Source organism: Lathamus discolor, chromosome Z, assembly GCF_037157495.1.
Source record: "Lathamus discolor isolate bLatDis1 chromosome Z, bLatDis1.hap1, whole genome shotgun sequence".
NCBI lineage: Eukaryota > Metazoa > Chordata > Aves > Psittaciformes > Psittacidae > Lathamus > Lathamus discolor.
In genome coordinates, this window is record NC_088909.1 from 109,656,689 (window position 1) to 109,676,914 (window position 20,226).

Sequence of the window (20,226 nt, forward strand, 5' to 3'; positions counted from 1 at the left end):
TGCCCATAGTAGGATGGTAAATACAGCATCCCGCTTATCAGTTGAGTATACCAAGTCACAAAGTCGGCACCTTCAGTGGAGAGGCAACAAGTTTGAGTTACACAGAGTTCTTCAACTGGTTTCGCTTGGGCAAGTCATTTAACATCCTTGTCATCTCAGCTCTTTCCAGTAAGGTGGATGCCACCTGTGCTGCCCACAGGGCTAGCAGGAGTGGAGAGTCTCAATGAGGTGCTCGTGATGTGGTCATTGACTTGCTAATGGCATTGTGGCACAGCCCCAACCAACCTGCAAGCTGTAGCTCATGTTGGGTCGCTCCAGTATCCTCGAAATGCTGCTCACATCATCCCTTCGCCGATATTTTTACAGCTGGGTTTTGGATAAATATATAAACACAAAGGAAACAACACAGTGAAAGGCAGACAGCCCGGGCTGGAGAACAGCCCCGAGGAGAAGGACTTGCGGGTGTTGGGTGAGGAGAAGCTCCCCATGACCTGGCTTCAGAGAGCGCTTGAGCCCAGAACCCCCCCATGTGCTGGGCTGCACCCCCAGAGCGTGAGCAGCAGCTCAGGGAGGGGATCCTGCCCCTCTGCTGCGCTCTGGGGAGACCCCCCCTGCAGCCCTGATCCAGCTCTGGGGCAGCAGCACAAGAGGGACGTGGAGCTGCTGGAGCGAGGCCAGAGGAGGCCATGGAGATGCTGCGAGGGCTGGAGCAGCTCTGCTCTGGAGCCAGGCTGAGAGAGCTGGGCTGGGGCAGCCTGGAGAAGAGAAGGCTCCTGAAGGGGAGACCTGAGAGCAGCTCCAGTGCCTAAAGGGGCTGCAGGAAACCTGGAGAGGGGCTTGGGACAAGGGCCTGTAGGGACAGGCCAAGGGGAACGGCTTGAACCTGCCCAAGGGGAGACTGAGATGAGCTCTTAGGCAGAAGCTCTTCCCTGTGAGGGTGCTGAGGCGCTGGCACAGGGTGCCCAGAGAAGCTGTGGCTGCCCCATCCCTGGCAGTGCTCAAGGCCAGGTTGGACACAGGGGCTTGGAGCAAGCTGCTCCAGTGGAAGGGGTCCCTGCCTGTGTCAGGGGTTGGAACTCGGTGAGCTTTAAAGGTCCCTTCCAACCCAAACCAGTGATTCTGTTAAAGTGGATGGTTTAGGTACATCGGCACCGGCAGGGTGTACAGCTCTGTCTCACTTTGTGCCCTTCCATGTTGATGCCTCCTGTATCTTGGAGCTGATCACTGCTTTCCCCTCTGTTTTACAGGGCTACCACCCATTGCCTCATGAAGCTGAGATCGCACACACCAAAAAACTGTTCAGAAGGAGGAGAAACGACCGGAGGTAGGTGAAATCTCACTGACGGGTGTTTTTTTTGATCTTCTCTTCTTCATTGTACATCTTCCCCCACTGTCTTCTGGAGTGCGTTTGTACAATACTGGTGTTTATCAGTTCTGGGGTAATGCATAAACCCTTATTAGAGCTTTAACATTCTGAAAATGCAGGGTCTATGCGTCCCCCTGATTTGTCTTTTAAATCTGGTGTACATCCTATATTGCTCCAGGACTATCTTAAGGACCTCCTCTTCCACTTACACTTATTCTATCATAGTCAGATGCCCCCACTTGTATTAGAAGAGGCAGCTGGCACAGTATTATCCATAAAAAGCTGAGTCCTTGCAACATGCTTCCTCTCTTCCTATTGAAAAACATAATTTGCTGACTTTCAGGGTCACCTGCGAAGTGATACGGTTGGGAAGGCTTTGCAGCATGCCTTGGGTGCCTTCTTTGTAAAGGAGGGGATGTGTTAAATAGGCAGCTGAGTTCCTGTAGCATTGGCAATTTCAGTCCATTGAGTTAATTTAGTTGGGTCAATTGGGTATTTAATTGCGTAAATTGCATATTTAATTATATGAGGGCATCTAGAGTCCTTGATAGGAATTGTGACTATGGTTAAATGAGAAAATAAACAGGGAATAAGGGAGTTAGTTGTACATGCAGCTTTATTTTTGCCAGCGGATTCTGCTGTGGCTGAGACAACACAACCATGGCAATAAAGCTTTTCTAGAACTAGGAGTTTGCAACGTTAATGTGGTTGAACAGGAGGAAAAGTGGCTGATGTTTTCTCCTAGAATGAGCTGAAATCTGTGTCTGAGCTGTGATGCCTCCTCACAGGGGGATTTTCGGGGAAGTACTACAGGCACCTGTAATAGGACTTGGTGTCCTCAAGTCTCCCCATCACTTCTTGACCCACAAACATTTGTGATGCAGTTAACTCTGTGCGTGGCTTTCCCACATTTTACCCAAGCGACTGAAAAACAGCTGAAAAGAGTTTGCTCAGGCATCCTAGATACATTCTTTTGTGGGCTGGGCAGTTCAGCAGCAGCAGACTCTGTTTTCTCTCCTCTTTGGGGCTCCCTCCTTTTTCCTGTGCGCAATTTAAAAGGCAATTTAGTCTAGTGATTTAGAAATAATAATAATAATAAAAAAAAAGGTCTTGTTTCAGCTGGGTCACAGCCCTGCGATCACCAAAACATGGTTAAAAGCAGGATGAGGTCTGCTTGTGTTGCAAGAGCGAGCTGGGTGGGCTTCCTCACACGCTGCGCTGGGCTCCCTGAGCAAAGGCAGTGGAAGTTAGAGCATCCCGCTCCCATTCCAGCTCACCCGAGTCTTCCTTCTCCATCTAAAGAGTGCATCATGCTGTGGGAAAGGAGCCCAAAGGGTCTCCTGCCTGAAAACCCATGCCCAAAGCTACGCGCGGACCATAGCCATGGAATTGTGTGTTGGTTCTTCCCTCCCACCTGAAAAACCATCCGGTCCAAGGGACCACACCAGACGTGTACTTCTATTTATTTTTCTTCCTGGTCTCTTCAGATAAACCATCAGCAGACAGAAGTATTCAGCTCCCCTGGGCATCCCTGTCTCCTGCACAGATGGCAGGGATTGATAGCAAAAAAACTGCCTTGGGCTGGGGTTGGAAGATGGTTGGGTGAGATACAGCCCAGACCAAGTAGCACTCAGATAACATCCAAGGAGGAAATACAGGAGCTTTAAAGCCCAGTTGATAGGGCATCGTGCGGCAGGAGACATGAGGCTGTTTCAGCCCTAAGCAGCCATGAATGCAATAAAATGGAAAGAGCAGAAGGTATGCAGTCCTGCCTAACTCCTCCACAGACATCCATGGTGGTGTCAAAGCTTAGGCACAAAAAGCATACTTATTTTAATTGCAAAAAGCTAAAAAGCTCAGATAGAGGGAGCTGGAGGGGAACAACAGTCTCTCAAATAATTCTTTAAGCAGAAAAGGCATGGTCCCATCCACTAAGCTTTCACTGGGGACCTCAGCAGCTCCTTCTTCACACAACACATGGTTTGATGCTGGGGGTTTTCAGGGTCTCTTTCCCTCTGCAATGTGTCTGGGACTAGGAAGATCCTGCCCCTCTGCTCTGCTCTTGTGAGACCTCACCTGGAGCATTGTGTGCAGTTCTGGTGTCCTCAACATAAAAAGGACATGGAACTGATGGAACAAGTCCAGAGGAGGCCACGAGGATGATCAGGGGACAGGAGCACCTCCCGTATGAAGACAGGCTGAGGAAGTTGGGGCTGTTCAGCCTGGAGAAGAGAAGGCTGCGTGGAGACCTCATAGCAGCCTTCCAGTACCTGAAGGGGGCCTATAGGGATGCTGGAGAGGGACTCTTCGTCAGGGACTGTAGTGACAGGACAAGGGGTAATGGGTTAAAACTTAAACAGGGGAAGTTTAGATTGGATATAAGGAGGAAATTCTTTCCTGTTAGGGTGGTGAGACACTGGAATGGGTTGCCCAGGGAGGCTGTGAGTGCTCCATCCCTGGCAGTGTTCAAGGCCAGGTTGAACAGAGCCTTGCGTGACACGGTTTAGTGTGAGGTGTCCCTGCCCATGGCAGGGGGGTTGGAACTAGGTGATCTTGAGGTCCTTTCCAACCCTAACTATTCTATGATTCTATGATTCTAAGAGAGTTTTAGTCCTTCTAGCGCTGTTTGAGATGCCCCTAGAGAGCATTTGCTTGTTCAAGTTGATTTCAGCAGTATATCAGAGCTCTCAGAATAGTTATTTTTTGAGAAAAATATGGTAGAGATAGGGAACAAAAGTTAGAAATAAAGAGAAAAAAGGGAATAGGAAAAAAAAAAAACCCTATACTCTATTGGAGCACAAAGAGGTTACAAAGCTTTTCACACTTTATTGCAGTGCTATTATCTTAATGTCCCAGGCATCATTATGAGGGAGAAAAGCTTCATTTTGGAGCTAGTAGAGCCACACAGGTCGTACACACGTCCCTTAAGCTGAGACTTTATGGCCAGAAAAAGAATTGGGAGTTACAGGGTTTTTGTTACAAACCTCATCTGGATACAGAGAGACTCAAAATTGACCGTGGATGAGGCGTCGAAAGCAGTGAAGCTTGGGAAAGGCTGAGCAGGGCCATTTGGTGGTACGTGGGTTGGGAGCAGGGTTAGGAAGCAGCTCTGGATGCGTGGACCCAAGGGAGGAAGAGCTGGTTTCTCAGAAAGTGGTTGGCAGCAGCCAGAGATGGGAGTAGGGTTGACGTGCAATGGATTTGCAAGATCAAAGGGTTTTCCTGATCCAGCAGTTAGAAGCAGATGTGGCCTCAAAGCCTTGGTCTGGTTTTCATCAAAGAGCTTTCCCCGTTCTCCCTAACTGGTGAGCACTTGGCACTAAGCTGTGCCCCATATCTCAGGAGCAATCCTTGTATGTGGTGCAACAACCCTCGCAGCCCAGGATCCCCCTCATCCAAGAGGGGTGCTGGCACATCCTGGGTGATCATGGTGGGCATCCTGCTGCCATGTGGAGGAGTCACCACTCACAAGTACACATCCAGCTTGGGTTGAGGAGCCAACCCAAGCTGGCCAATGCACGATGCACAGGTCCACCTGACCTTGCCTCATAGCTGACCTTCAGGTTGGCTGGTGCTGTATGTAACAGCTAGCATAAAGAGCTGATAGAGCACATTGGTACCCAGAAATCTGCCTGTTTTGTTTCCATGCAGTCTTAGATGATGTTGGTTCCCTGCGCAGAGCGCATGCTGCCTCTCCCCTCCCTGACAGTGACATTCCGAAGGGGCCACGTCTTGGGCTAGCGAAGCACCTTTTGTTTCTCATGCGAAGCGATGCTGACGTCCGGCTGTGCTATAATTAGCGCCCGTCCCGCTTCCTTCCCGTCACCTTTCCTCGGGAAATGCTGTCACTGCGTTGTGAAGGAGAGTGGCTCACCTACCCTGAGGTCTCTGCTGTGCACCTTTCTCTGCCCTCAGGATAAGCAACCCTATGGGTGTGCAGCCATAGCTCTCTCCTTGCATATACAATAGCTATTTACATCATAGAATCATAGAATAGTTAGGGTTGGAAAGGACCTCAAGATCATCTAGTTCCAAAACCCCTGCCATGGGCAGGGACACCTCGCACTAAACCATCCCACCCAAGGTCCTGTCCAACCTGGCCTTGAACGCCGCCAGGGATGGAGCGCTCACAGCCTCCCTGGGCAACCCATTCCAGTGCCTCACCACCCTAACAGGAAAGAATTTCCTCCTTATATTCAATCCCATGAGTCATTTTTTCATGGGATGCATGCTTCATTTGTTGCATAAGACAGATATGAAGACCAAATCAGAGGTATCATCAAAACAGGCTTCAAACAGTCCTTCCCAGTTAAGGATCACTGTGTGGACGTGTTTTTAGTAACAGCGGTCAACGTCAGAGGCTCATCTGCTGGAGGGTTTGGTTGCACAGAGTAGTGGAAAAGCCTACAGAGGTGGTGAGGTTCTTGCTGCAGAGCTTATAATGAGAGCAAAAGACCTGGTGGAAGTACTGCACTTCCCACCTCACCCAGCAAAGATCCCACAGCCAGTGTTTTCTCTGTTGGTTTAACACTTGAGGTGTAACAGCCACATCCTGATGAGTGTGATGGAGAGCATCACAGCTTGATGGGGGAGCAGAGACAAGTTTTTCGTAGCTGTCAGTGTGTCCCAGTGTTAAACACCAGTGAGGGTTTTTCAGGGGGCTGGAGCAGCTCTGCTCTGGAGCCAGGCTGAGGGAGCTGGGCTGGGGCAGCCTGGAGAAGAGAAGGCTCCTGAAGGGGAGACCTGAGAGCAGCTCCAGTGCCTAAAGGGGCTGCAGGGAACCTGGAGAGGGGCTTGGGACAAGGGCCTGTAGGGACAGGCCAAGGGGAATGGCTTGAACCTGCCCGAGGGGAGACTGAGCTGAGCTCTTAGGCAGAAGCTCTTCCCTGTGAGGGTGCTGAGGCGCTGGCACAGAAGCTGTGGCTGCCCCATCCCTGGCAGTGCTCAAGGCCAGGTTGAACACAGGGGCTTGGAGCAAGCTGCTCTATGGAAGGGGTCCCTGCCCGTGGCAGGGGTTGGGACCAGGTGAGCTTTAAAGTCCTTCTAGCCCAACCATCCTATGATTCTATGATTGACCTAAACACTGATCCGATGTTTGCTGGCACACAAGACCCAAAGGTGACTTGGTTTGACTTCCCATAGGCAGCCACCTCTAGGGAAGGAAGAACCTTCCCTGGGCAGTGGCAGGACCTCTCCTGGCATGATTTCTCATGCAAGCGGTCAAGTGAAAAAAAAGACTCTGGATATGGGGCACAATGGACCCATTTCTCAAGTTCTTTCCTTCAGCCTTTCCCAGCCTGATGCTTCTCTGCTAGCCAAGCACAGGCTGTGCTGGGACGTGGTCTTCTTGGGCTGGTGGGCTCTGAGTTTGACCCCTTGTGTTTTCAGGAAGTTGCCCAAAACACCATTTCTTAAGTATCTGTCAAAGCACTACAGGTCAGCTTGGTGCTGCACAGTGTTTCTCCAGTTCCCATGGCATCCTGATATGATGTGTTTTGGGATGGAGGGTCCAGCTGGCCAAACCCCATAGCCTGAAATGCATGCACCAACCTTGTAGGAGTGGTGAAAAATGTTGCCCGGATTAGATAGGATTTACAAGGAATACATAAAATCGCAGTGAGTTCAGACAGGTGAGTTTGTTCCTCTGGTGGCAAACTCCTTTTGTGAAGGGTTTTCAATAGCCACGCTGCTCAGGACATTGTTCCTCTACAATTTCCTTTCAAAATATCATAAAGGGCACTCTGCCACTTTACCCTGTCATAAAACATCACAGGGATCAGCTTTGCCCAGCTCGTGCCTTCAAGGTCAAGAACTCCTCATTCCTTTAATCTTCTGGTTAAAGCAGTACTGAAATCGTTCTGCATCACCTAAAGAAGGGGACAGTCTTGCTGAGGACCAGGAAAATGTTGCTGGGGAAATCTTAAGAAGTTTGCACCGTTGTCATCACCATGTCTTGTTGGCTTCAAAAGTCAAATCAGGTTGGATACCTTACCAAAAATAAATCTCCATGTAGTCACATAGATGTTGGCTTGAATCTCATGGGGCTTTTCGTGGTCAGTCTGCGGGCAAGGACAGAAGAGGATGACAAGGTAGGGCAGCCTCATGCCTTGGAGAAGATAGAGAAGCCTAAGTGTTAATCAATCCCCTCATTAAACAAGGCATCTGAATTTGTCATCTCAGTAGAAAAAGGATCCCATGTCCTTCCTCCATCTTCAGGCTTTGGGATGAGCAGAGACAGAAGGGGCTGCTCTGCCTATCCCACCAGGGCTGTTGGGGACCACAGCCAGCCTTGGGTGAAGGACCCTTAGCTATGCCTGAGCTTTGTGTCATCTCCTCATCTCCTGTTGGATGGCAGGGTAGGAGGGGTGTTTCTGCACCTGGGAAATCCATCCTTCGTAAAGCCCTCGTATGTGGGTAAGGAGCTGGAGCAGGAGACTGGCTTACACATGGAGAGAAGGGGTGGAAGCCAAGAGGCTCCCATAGGCAGGAGGGTTGGACTAGATGGTCTTCAAAGGTCCCTTCCAGCCCTGATGATTCTGTGGTTCTGTGTCCTTTCCCCATCTCACTTCAGCATGCCCCAAATACTTGATGCCTTTCAACAGCAGGATTACAGAAATGTCCCCAAGTTGTCCCAGTTTGCTTCCTACCGCTAGCTTGGCTTTACACTTAAATGATCAGGAAAAAACAGTCTGGATTATTATTTTTGTGTTGTTTGCTGGTTTTAATTAGACTTAGAGCCGGGGGAGGCAGAAATATCCTCCTTCCCTGGAGAGCCCCAGTGGCTGTCAGAGACGGTTTCCTCTTCCTGAAGCAGGAGGGTTGTGCAAGCTGCGCTGACCCGTCCTGCTCACACCAAGAGCTGGGTTAGCTGGGGTGAGTGCACCCCTGTCCTGACTCCCCAACCAGAGCCCACCTCCTCCTATGCAAGTGTGGTCCTGCATAAGGACAGCCCAAAGGACGGTCACGATGGGCTCGGGGCCAGGCAGGGAATGTCCCAGATCCGCCAGCGGCTCCGCTGAGGAGCGTAGGCAAGCTGTGATGTATTTCTTTTCCCATTATGTTTGATTTTACAGACCCTCGGGGACACTCAGCCACCTACAGTGATTAGTCTGACTGATTAAGCTGCTTTTCCTCTTGTGGCAAACTCCTTTTGTGAAGGGTTTTCAATAGCCACGCTGCTCAGGACATTGTTCCTGTACAATTTCCTTTCAAAACACCATAAAGGGCACTCTACCACTTTACCCTGTCATAAAACATCACAGGGATCAGCTTTGCCCAGCTCGTTCCTTCAAGGGCAAGAGCTCCTCATTGAGGGGGAAGGTATGTGGTCGGGTGGAAGTTGCAGGAATTGGAGTGAGATGGAGCCATTAGCAAGGTAGATTTGAGGTGAGATATAAAGCAGAAGTTATCTGCTTTTGGTTTTCGGGGTTTTTCTGTTTGTTAATGTGAGGATCCAGGGTCACCCAGGGATGCGGAGGATAAAATAAACTTGAAAGTTCAGAGAAGGAAACGCTGCTTCTCACGTGTTGGCTGGCTCAGCCTTGCCCAGCAGAGGCTGGGAGCGGATGCGGATGCTCTCGAAGTACCCGGGGTTAGATGGCACTAAGGGAGAAGGGCTGTTTCTGCTGAAGAAACACGCTGCTGTGAACAGCAAGCAGATAAAACTGGCCATTTAATTAAAGCTGGAAATCAGAGGAATGTCTGCCTTGATTGCCAACAAGGGAGTAATAGACGTAGGGAACTGGAGGGGGTTGCAGTGGCACAAGGTCCTTCCTCCCTGTGTTTGTAGTTACTCCCATACCCTCTCATGAGGCTATTGGGTAGGTCCATACGAAGACCTGGTGTCACTGGGACGTGGTTAGTCCCTCAGCTGCTCCTGGGACCAAGGCAGTGATGGAGCAGGGCAGAGATGATATCAAGAGGGATCAAGCGGGAGCCCCTTCGACCTGCAGAGCCAGGCTGGCCAGACGCACTGGCATCACCCAGCCCCACTGCCCTTCCTTCCAGGCGTCGAGGAGAAGACTCTGCCAGGGGTCATGGCGCTGTTGAGAACAAAGCCTGTACCAGGCTGCTGTCGAAGGAGCAGTCGTTCAGTGATCAAAAAGCTGCCGCCTGACAAGCCATGGGCATCCGGCTGAAGTGACTCAGCTGCGGGTGGAGCTGCTGGGCAGCACTGCAGCTTCTCAACAAGAGGGACCTCTTGGAGCTGGCAGCTCCGTGGTGGTTTGGCTCCATCAAGACCCCTTGCTGCCTTTGTACCCTGCTCTGGGCTCGGTGAACAGGACACAGCCTGGCACAGGGCTGTAATAGTCCAACACCATCCCTGTGCATTAATCCCAGCTCCAGTACCTCCGGGGCATGGATGATCAAATAGCTCTGTAGAAGCCATCTGAAGTTCAGCCAGTTTTAAATCTAGCATCGGAGATGGACTGGCTCATCTAAGGGCAACTTGCCAGCCCCAGCACCACTTGTAGGGTCTTCCCATTATCTGTGTGGTCCATGTGAAATACCAGTAACAGTAAGGTGGAGCAGTTGGTCTTCAGCACCCATTGGGGTGTTTGTTTTGCCTGTCACCCATGCCTCAAGCTGTGGCGGGGTGAGTAGAGGTTTTCCACCCAGCTGCTCTTGTTTCTGCCGTTGTGATCAGCGCTAAGCCCTTACACATTTGAGGGTGTCAGTGAGAATATGCCCAGCCATGAGTCACCCTCAAGGCAGATGGTGCGGCTGCCATCCTGCCGGCAAAACACACCACGAGAGGCAATGCCATATTTACAGCTCCTTTCCCGATGCCAGCAACAACTGAAAGGATTTTGCACTTCTTGCAATGTGGGGAAAACATACTTCTGTAATTATCAGAGCTCTGTGGGCTCAGGACTAATGTAAAGAGAAAGATAAACCTGCATGAGTTCAACAGGACACGCTCCACATGAGCAGATCTTCAGGAGATGTGAATCCGTTGTCATTCTCCATATCTGCTGCATCCTGCTTCTATGCCTACCTAAAGGCATGGTGCATAAGGGTTAAAAGATACTCATCTAAGCAGATTTAATCCTTTCCTTTCATTGTTCCTTATTTTTAATGCCAGGAGGCAGTGGCAGGAGAGAACTGGGTGCGTTTCCCAGCTGCAGGGTTGCCACCTCTATTGAGGGCAGCTTTGTCATTACATAAATACTCTACAACACAAGACTTTTTATTCCTTTTTTTTTTTATGATCATGGTGACTGAAGTGACCCCTGTCCTGCAGACTAAATTTAATCTGAATTGCCAAGCTGCCAGTAGACTTCATGGCATCAGGAAGCTTTTGCAGGTTGTTTTTCTCCATCTCTGCAGCTGATTGAAAGACTTTATGTACCACCAGCAAAACACGTTACTATTATGAAACCTCAATAGATATGTAATGGCCTGTTGGATAAGGTCAGGTTCTTATGATGCTAATTCACAGAAAGAAAAATAATTGCTCCAGCAAAAATATCCATAACTTCTGTGTGTGGTTGTGGTGGAGGGACATCTAATTTCATCAAACCTCTGTATTTAAGAGGTATCTTGTTCCTGTGTGGCAGTAGGGGCTGATCTGAAGGACAGTAAGTCGTTGACACTGAAAGCTGTTCACTCCTTTTCTGCTGCTGCCCATTCTTGTGAGCATTAGGGAGCAAGAGCTCAGGGTGGCTCTGAAGCTAAGGAGCAGGTTAGCAAAGCAACAGCTCTTCTATATCCAGCCTTGGGGGACACATGGAAGACCTCATTTCGGTTCTCACCTTTATCAGAACTGCTGAGCTTCACCTCTGTGATCACAGATGCTGTTGCAGATGCCCTCACATATCATGACATCCAAGCAAGGAGCTAGAGAGAGTGAACCTTGTGTAACCTGCACCAAAATGGCGTGGGAGCCAGACAAGATGCCATAAAGCACCTCCAGTGATGCCACCATCTGTGTCACACATGTGTCCATAACTATGTTAACCATATATGAATTCGGTACTAAAGTTCCCATTATACCTAGAGATGGTCTGTGGAGTTTGGAGGATGGTTCACCTCAGTGTGAAGCAGCATTTGTCCAGGTGACTCGCTCCCCAGTCTCCAGCTCCTGGTTTGGCTGCCATGGAGTTTAGATCCCCACCTCACATTTGGCCTCTGACATGGCAGACACCTATGATCAGGCAAATTGAACCCACCATCTGTGTAACCCTTACCCCATGCTTACGTTCTCCATGCCTTAAGTGCATCTTGCTGCTGTAAGTTATGTGGGGAACAGTTGTCCTGCACAAGACTGAACTTTGTGAGCAACCCTACAATAATCCAGTGCTGCATGGAGAGGAGGGAGGAATCCCCTTCTCCTGGGACAAGGTGAGAATTCCCAAAGGTGGCAATCAGAGATGCTTGGAGAGCCCTGGAAAGATTCTCACTGAGATCTTCTGGCCTTCACATAATAAAAATGAATCTGCCCATCTTATGAGAGCAGGTTTCCTTGCTTTATTTTGCCTTCCCATGTTGACCAGAACCAAGGAAGTCTGAAAAACAAAGAGCTGTGGGAGGAGTTGAGCCAAAATGCCTCACACCAGAGGAAGGACTTGGGATAGGGATTTGTTTGTGGTCTCTCTTCAGCAAGAACAAAGACCTGAGAATGGGCATCCCGTTCTCTCCCATCTCATGGAGGGGAAATCTCTTCTTAGCCAAGGAAAGCAAGGGCTTCCACCAAGATGTTTTCAGGCTCACGGAGAGTGCTGCCTTGGCACTTCTTGAGGCGGGTGAGATCCCTCATCTTGTGTTTAGCTCAACCCCTTCTTTAGGCTGCCTGGCTTCACTGGCCTGAAGGAGCACCTCTTACCCATCAACTGGGCAGGAAGGAAGGTAGATGGATCACCTGGTAGCTACCTACCCAGGTAGGTAGACCCTACCAAGGTCTACCAGCTTAGGTGGCTTGGCGCTGCTAATGAGCAGGAGTTGACGGCAGTCATTGGCGTTTCACGGGTGAAGTGTGTAGTAAGCTTTTTTGCCCTTGGTTTTTCATACACAGGTGTCAACAGAGCTGTTGCCACTAGAGGTGGAAGGGTTTAGCTCTAAGCCCCTTAAAAGCATTTCCAGTTCCTTCTGCAACCCTGAACTTGTTTTTACTTCAAATAACAATTTTCATCTTCTTCTAGAAGGTTTCTTCCAGAAGGGAGCTGATGGTGGATGCCCAAATAATGAATCCTAGGGTAGGAGCTGACTGAACTTGGGGGAGTCTGAGGAGACGGTGGCATCTCAGGATGTGCGTAGCAGTGATGCCTTTGGTACTTAAATTTCAGAGAAGACATGAGATGACCCAAATCCTTGGTGGGATTTGGGGAATTGGTTGATGAGCTGTAGAGACCTCAGATCTACCTAAGATGTGTGGTGGATGTTTGTGTGCTCCCTTGTATTTGGTCTTAACTTTTGAAAGAAAAGACATGCATTTGCCTAGGTGTGTCACGAGCACATGAAATCATGGGACAATCAGGAATGGACTTTAAAGCAGTGTGGCTTGTGGTTTATGTGTGAATTTTAAAGCAATTTTCTAGCTTTTAAAAAGGACAGTATTACTTTATTCTTTTATGTGAAAATCTGCAGTTCTGCATTTGTTATTACCTGATTCTGAGTTCTCAGGCATGATCTTCCTGTCTACTATTTAAACTCTCGTGACAAAATGGTCTTGCCTTTTATTTGCCCTCCTTATCTTTCACTCTCACATATATATATATATAAAGATATATATAGACACATGCATATCTAACCAGAATATATACATATATAACCAAGTTGTACCAGCATTTTTGTCTCACAAAATGTTTTCTCAGAGGGACTTTAACTACTGAAAACACACTTATTCCTGCAAGCATCACATTGGCAAGAGGTTGGCATCGCACTTGCACGTGTCCTCTTTGAGCCAGATAGTTTTTGTTCTGGAAAGATGGCCAAGAGAACCCTGACTATTACTCAGGAGCGTGCCATGCACGATATTTATTTGAAAACTTGTTACAATAAGCTGGCAGCCCATATTCATGCAATTTGCACGCTGTCTTGAAGGGTTGCACTATTTCCAGAGCCGCTCCCATGCCGATCTATTCATGGCCAGCGCTAGGCCTCCTTTCACAAATAAAAATAGGCACAGGAATGGCCCTCACCCTGGATTTTAAGATTGGAAGTTATTTTGGGTGAAGGGGAAGGTGAACGTGTTTTACGGCTGACATGAACGTGTCGTTTTTAAGGCCATGAAATTTTGGAAAAGCCTTAGAAACCCATTCCCAGAGGTCACCGGGACAAACCTCTCCTGCTGGGCAAGTGAATAGAAATGAGTTCATAATTACAGAGTATAGTAGTGACACGTTTGCTTTTTCACCGTTTTAATTGAGGTTTTCAGAAAGGAAGAGAACTTAAAACAATACAGAAATGTCTTTTGTTCTTCCAGGGCCATTTACTGAAGGCTTTGCAGTGAGAGGAGAGGATGTTTATTAAAGAAAGCAACAATATAAAGATGTTATTTTAGTGCTGAAGTGCTGTTCCTAGCTGGAACAAAATGGAATGTTTCAGATGGACTGGGTGCTTGCTGAAAGATATCATTGAGCTAAATGATTTGCCTTGCATTTACTAAACACATGGTGTTGGAACAAAAGAGAAAGAAAGGCAAGGAATTGAAAAGGTTGAAACACTCTTTTCCTTCTCAGTAGGATTAATTAATTAGGTGTAATGGTGTTTGGGTCTGAACCCCTGAAGCAGCATCTGGAAGTCATGTTTTCATCCTCCTCCTTGTGCTTCTGTCTTCTCCATGCTCTCCTGGGAGCTGGTGGGTGTTTCTGGAGCCACCATGTAGACTCTCTTTGGCGATGCAGAGGGAACATTGGCAAACCCACACAGGATGTCACAGCCATCCATGCTGAGCAGGGAGTAGAACTGAGCCAGTGTGATGGTGGCTGTGAAAAGCCGCCATTTCTGGGAGAGCTCTTGTCCTGAGCAAACTAGGGAGAAGTTCCTTCTTTTTAAGGACAAAAGTAAGTCTCTGGTGGTGTACTTGCGTGCGGTGATGAGTGGCAATACTAGCATCTAACTAAATCATTGTGTGTAGGGTGCAGCGATGCAAAAAACTCTTCCAGGCAGCTGACAGCACCTAAGCAGAGGTGCTGTTAGAATAATAGTCACTGTCCTGCTTAAGGCTGAGAAGCTTTGAACCAATGGTGAAGGACAGGCCGTGTTTTCAGAAACAGCTGCACTAAAGTTGCATCTCAGAAAGAAATCATAGAACTTCTCAAGTTGGAAGGATCCCATAAGGATCACTGAATCCAACTCCCTGCTCCTCGCAGGACTTCCTAAAACTAAACCATATGAGTAGGTTGCACCAGCCGAATCTGAGCATCCTGTGGAACAAGGTGAAGAACTCACTAATGTCTCAAACATTAGAACAACATTAGAACAACTCACACATGTTTCAAAGGTGGTGCCAGGAGGATGGTGTCAGACTCTTTCCAGTGGTGCCCGGTGACAGGATGAGGAGCGATGGCCATAAACTAAAACACAACAAGTTTTACCTCAACATGAGGACAAGCTTCTTTACATTGAGGGTGTCAGATGCCCTGGAGCAGGCTGCCCAGGGAGGTTGTGGAGTCTCACTCTCTGGAGACATTCAAACCAGCCTGCACACGTTCTTGTGCAACCTGCTCTGGCCCTTGCCTTGAACTAGACGGTCCTTTCCAACCATAATAGTTCTGTGATTCTGTGTCTAGTGGAGCGCTGGTCCTTCACAATGAGGTTCCTCAAGGATTAAGTGAAAATCCCAAGTTCACAGTCAGCACTTGCCCTGCCTGCCCGAGCAGAGCCAGCGGTCGCAGGCCATCAGCCGAGGTGTTGGTTACAGGCAGTTTAGATACAGATCATCATTTCTTTTTCGGTTTGATTGTCCGCAGCATCGCTGGGAGTTATTGCACTGAATTAATTCTGCGAACTGCAGGTCCCCAGAGGACAATATTGTCTCGGCGGTTTGTTCCTAAAAGGGCTCAGCTGGGTGATTGCGTTACTGTGGCTTAATGAATTACAGCACGTGAGCCGGGCAGCAGTAATTGCCCAAGTGTGCCGCTGGCTGTGCATGCAGAGAGCCTTGTGCCGCAGCCCCTTACCCAGCTGGGAGATAACTCGCCTTCGCTTCTCATTGCCATGCCATCCTGCATCAGCACAGGACAGGAGTTCTTAGTTTGCAATTAGAGAGGCTAATGGTGTGCTGGAGCTGGTTGAGAGGTCAGTAAAAGCAGGAGGAGGGGTGTGATGGGTAACACCAGACTACCAGGCTTGATCATCAGTAAATGGACACCAAGAGGAGCATGTAAAGAGCAAGGTATGCATGTAATGCTCCTTCCCAGCAGTGCTGTCATCTTAATTGGACTCAACGATATTCAGGTTCCTTTCCAACCAAAATGTATGATTCTCTAGGAATTTATACTTTGAGGATCGACAGGACCACATTTGCCTATCTTTGTATCCAGTACATCCTGATGGATTTTTCTTTTATGACTTTGGCAGTGTGCTTTTTCAATCCTTGCAAACTTCTGGAACTCACACCCTATAGCATAGCTCAACAGTTTAATGGTTTAATGGTGTTTTATGTGAATTTAATGGATTTAATGGCTCATTATGTGAATACCTCCTTTTGGTTATTTTGAACCATTCTTCATTTCATGTCATGAGAAGTGCTCACATGGCTGTGCCTGCAAATTAAGTGCCTTTTGAGCAGTACTTTAGCGCTTCAGTTGTGTTCAGCAAAGTGGGAGTCAGCATTTAAAATAGAGTTTGCTTTGAAAGCAAGACCATCAACAGAAGCATTCTGCAGTGCCTCTGGGATCACAGAACCATTGAATGGCTGCTCCAAGTCCTATCCAACCTGGCCTTGAACATTTCCAGGGATGGGACATCTACCATCTCTCTGGGCAACCTGTGCCAGGGCCTCACCACCTCATCGTATATCTGTTCTGAATCTCCCCTCCTTTAGTTTAAAACCACCACCCCTTATCCTGTCGCTGTAGGCCCTACTAATAATTCTGTCCCCATCTTTCTTCTAAGCTCCCTTTGAGTACTGGAAAGTCTCCCTTCCTGGTCTCCCTGTACTTAAAGGTCGCTTAAAGGAGTACTCTGAGGTCTCCTTGGATGCTTCTCTTCTCCAGGCTGAACAACCCCAACTCTCTCAGCCAGTCTCCCAGCCTGGAAAGGTACTCTGGACCTTGGAGCATCTCCTTCGCCCTGCATCCAGGACACCTTGGTTATCTTGCTTGTATTGGTGTTGCTTTGGTAGCTGAAGATGTGACTTAATTTTAACCAACCTGTCAGGAAAGTCTGCATTGCATGGGCAATGTGTGTTGGGAGAATCAGCTGTAGGAAGAGTCACAGGGAACCAATGCAAGAGCTGTCCCCAGGGAAAACAGCCAGAGATGAAGCAACGCTGTGGTGTTTTGTTGCCCATCGACCTCAATGTGCGCATTGGCAGAGGGCTCTCTCAGCATCCCCTCTTTCCCTGCGAGGAAACCAAGGCAGAAAGAAGGGAAGGGGGCGTGAGTGGACCTTCCCCTGCTGCAGACCTTGCAGTGAACCCGTGGCACCAGATCCTCATATATGCAAACCCTGTCACCCATGAGACTGTCCTTCCAGGCTGCTCTTTCAGTGTCATGGAGTGCAAAACACAACCGTCTACGTGATGCTATTTCAGCCAGGCAGAATTGAGGGAAGGAAATATAGCGGCAGGTTCCTCTGCACTAGGAAACCGATCTGTTATTGAAATGGCTTTCTCTTTGGTGGAGTGTTTCCGGCATGGCTCCTCAGTACTGGAAATGGATTTATCCATCTACACGTTGTTTTCCAGCATGCTTTCATGGAGGTGTTGTCAGCAGCTGTTCGCTGGAGTGAATATGAAGTGAAATAACTTGTTTATTTATCCTGTTTTCAATGCTCCTCTATAGACAATTCTTTCTTCACTAGAAAATATAAATGTGCTGTTGCTGGTGATCTCTTGGAACAAGTACCAAAGGCTTTCTGCTGCCAGGTTGTTCTCCAGAGTTATCTGGCAGCTGAACTGAGGGCAATCAGAGGTCGATGCTTTTGATGGGTAAAAAAAGGTTCCATGGCATCCCCTGTGTCACACAAGGTCTTCCCATAAGACCCGGCCCATCTGAAGAAGCCCAGCAGCACTTCCAGTGGTGTGGCTGCATGCTTTGGGTGGTGACTTCCAGTTTTCGGCCATGGCAAGTAGCCACCCTCTCTGCAGGAGAGCATTTACTACCTCGTTCCTTCTCCCTGCAAGCCCAAGATGGGGATGTTGGCCCCAGAGACCTGGGAGGGAGCAAAGTGCTGAAGCTCTGCAGGGCCTCCTGGCATGGTTAGTGTGTGAAGAAGTTGCCAGCTTGAGTTGTTTGGGCTCTTGTTGCAGAAACAGTATTTCTGTCTGACCCCAGTTAGCAACTGATGTTTGCAAAATAAAGAAGTCAAGGCACTGGAAATACTTTCCATTCCCACTCTTGTCTCAGCCCAAAATATTAGTATTAAAAATATTGCATCTATTATATGCAGCTAATATCTCTGCTGGCATGTAAATCACCCAGGGATTTTTCATCTCCATATTAAAAAAAAAAAAAAAAAAAAGAAAGTTAACTACGCTCTATTTTTGGGTATTTGTTAACTGTTTTGTTTCCATTTATTCCTACTAAAGCCACAGCAGTCTGTCTCCAAGGGACCATCTGTGGGAAAGAGAGTCCCTGGATTGATTGGGAAGGTGCCGGGGTCATTAACAGGCATGAAGGCGCTGAGTTTCTGCTCTTTCTCTGATAATGTCTTTATTTAGCGTGACAGCCTCCGGGGCACGAGTGGACAACAGGCTTCTTTCTTTCATTTAAACTAACGTTGCTCCATCCATTCCCAGCGTTGTGCAGATGCTATGGATCATCCCAATTCCATGATTAAAGCAAGGGCCAGCAGCCACGTGGCACTGGAGCTGCAGAAAGTGACCCTGCTCTGTGCCTCCCCCCCAGGCAGTGTGCTCCCATTCAAACTGATGATAGCCAGAAGAAAGTTAATTTTGGGAGTAGATCAACCCAGTACATCCATGCGAGTGCTGGGGGTAGCATGGGAGAAGAGGTGGGAATGGGTTCAAGAGGACACAACTCTTTTGACAGTGGGACAGACTTAGGTGAACATTTGGGAAACTGCATAGGATTGTCGCTGGGTTGCAGTGAGTCAATGTCCAGACGAATCCTAGCTCTCAAAGCTCTACACTAAGCTATAGCACACTGCATCAGTTTTAAAGCAATTTATTTAATGTGTTGATAAAGGATTCTGGCACACATTATGTATAAAGCATCTCTGCTCCTTGGGTTGGTGTTTTACCAGATCCCCGTGTCGGAAGTAATTGCTTGCCATTGACTTTGGGTCATCTCATATGTCTGGACAGCTGTTAGGAGATCCTGTCAAATCTTGCCTTAGCTTCTACAGGAAAGACAATTCTTTCTTCACTAGAAAGCACTGGTATAAATAGGATATGGAAAAAACCTAGGATGTCTCCTAACTGCAGGTCAAAGAGTCACAGAGGTCTAAGGGAAGACAGCTGAACAAAAAGGCAGCAGGTGGTTGCCTGTACGTACTATTTAGGCTGTATCTTGAGGGACAGGACCATGGAGGGATGGTCGTGGGCTGTGTCTGTGCATCTTGGCATGGGTTTAAAGTTTAGATCTCTTGGAGGATTATCAGATCTCGAGATAACTGATCAGCCCTGGTGTATTTTTAAAGGAGGCAGCCTGGAGTCTGAGGTATAAGCTCTTTTATTGCAAAGTAGTAAAAGATTGATCTATATTCATTCAAGTCACATTCTTACCAGCATCCCCTCAGCAGACTGTGGGAACGAACCTTGCGTACTGTGGATGTGTCTTTCAAGTTTAAACTATTCCATCTAAACTGGATCCAGTTCCTCGTCACTGTATTTTCCTATGGTTTTCATGTAATTTTTGCAATCATGTTTACAGTACGCTGAGAATCCAAAAACATGATTCCAAGTAATGTAGTTTATGGAGAGAACGATTTCCAAGCAATTTCTACATGGAATCACTGCAGTGATTTCTACACCAGTCTGGGCAGGCTGCCTCGAAGACTGGGGGGTGTCTTCCTAGCTGGTTGCCCGCTCTGTGCAACAAGGGCCCCCATCTGGACATCCCTAATGATTTGTGGGAGATCCAGCAAAGCATTTAAAGAGCTGTTTTGGAGCTATCTCACATGCCATCTGTACTTGGGATGTCTTTCCCAAGCTGGTGTTACAAAACAGCTACTTAAATTCCTCCTGAAGATTCATTTCCATGAAGCTTAGAAGAAAATAGCTGACTCAGTCAGGCTGTGCGGCCAGGCCTTGCAGAACGTGAGGACTTGCACTGGACTTCAGCAATAGACAAGTTTGTTCCTCGATGCTTTGCTGAGTCTGCTCCCATAGACTTTGTCTCGTGTCCTTTCATCACAGCAGCGCTGTCTTTGTTCCTGCAGAACAGCCTGCAGAGTGTGTGCTCATCTGGTGGTCCCATAAGTGTTTTAGGTGTTCAAAAGTCCTCTTAAGTGTTCAAAAACTGTGTAGATGAGGCTCTCAGCGATATGGTTTAGTGGTGGCCTTGGCAGCCCTGGTGTAATGGTTGGACTTCATAATATTAAAGGCCTTTTCCAACCTAGGAAGGGTTGATTCTAGGATTCTATGTGAATGGCGTGTCCACTACTGTGGTGGGGGAAGTAGCGGACACCGATTGTTTGAAGTGATGCTGCAGGAAGGCACAGGGAGAAATCAGGTGCATTTCTGTGTTTGGAAAGGTCAAATCCTTTAGCATCTCATAACATAAGGTAGT

The 20,226-nt window shown here is 48.1% G+C and overlaps 1 protein-coding gene across 4 annotated transcripts in view; it reads left to right on the forward strand.

The window, feature by feature from the left end:
* CTIF (cap binding complex dependent translation initiation factor) overlaps positions 1–20,226 on the forward strand; it is a 154,396-nt gene that overhangs the window by 83,881 nt on the left and 50,289 nt on the right. For all 4 annotated transcript variants that reach the window (XM_065662903.1, XM_065662905.1, XM_065662906.1 and 1 more), the window contains exon 7: positions 1,248–1,324. In XM_065662903.1, the coding sequence (XP_065518975.1) occupies positions 1,248–1,324 (77 nt within the window). The remainder of the gene's footprint in view (positions 1–1,247; positions 1,325–20,226) is intronic.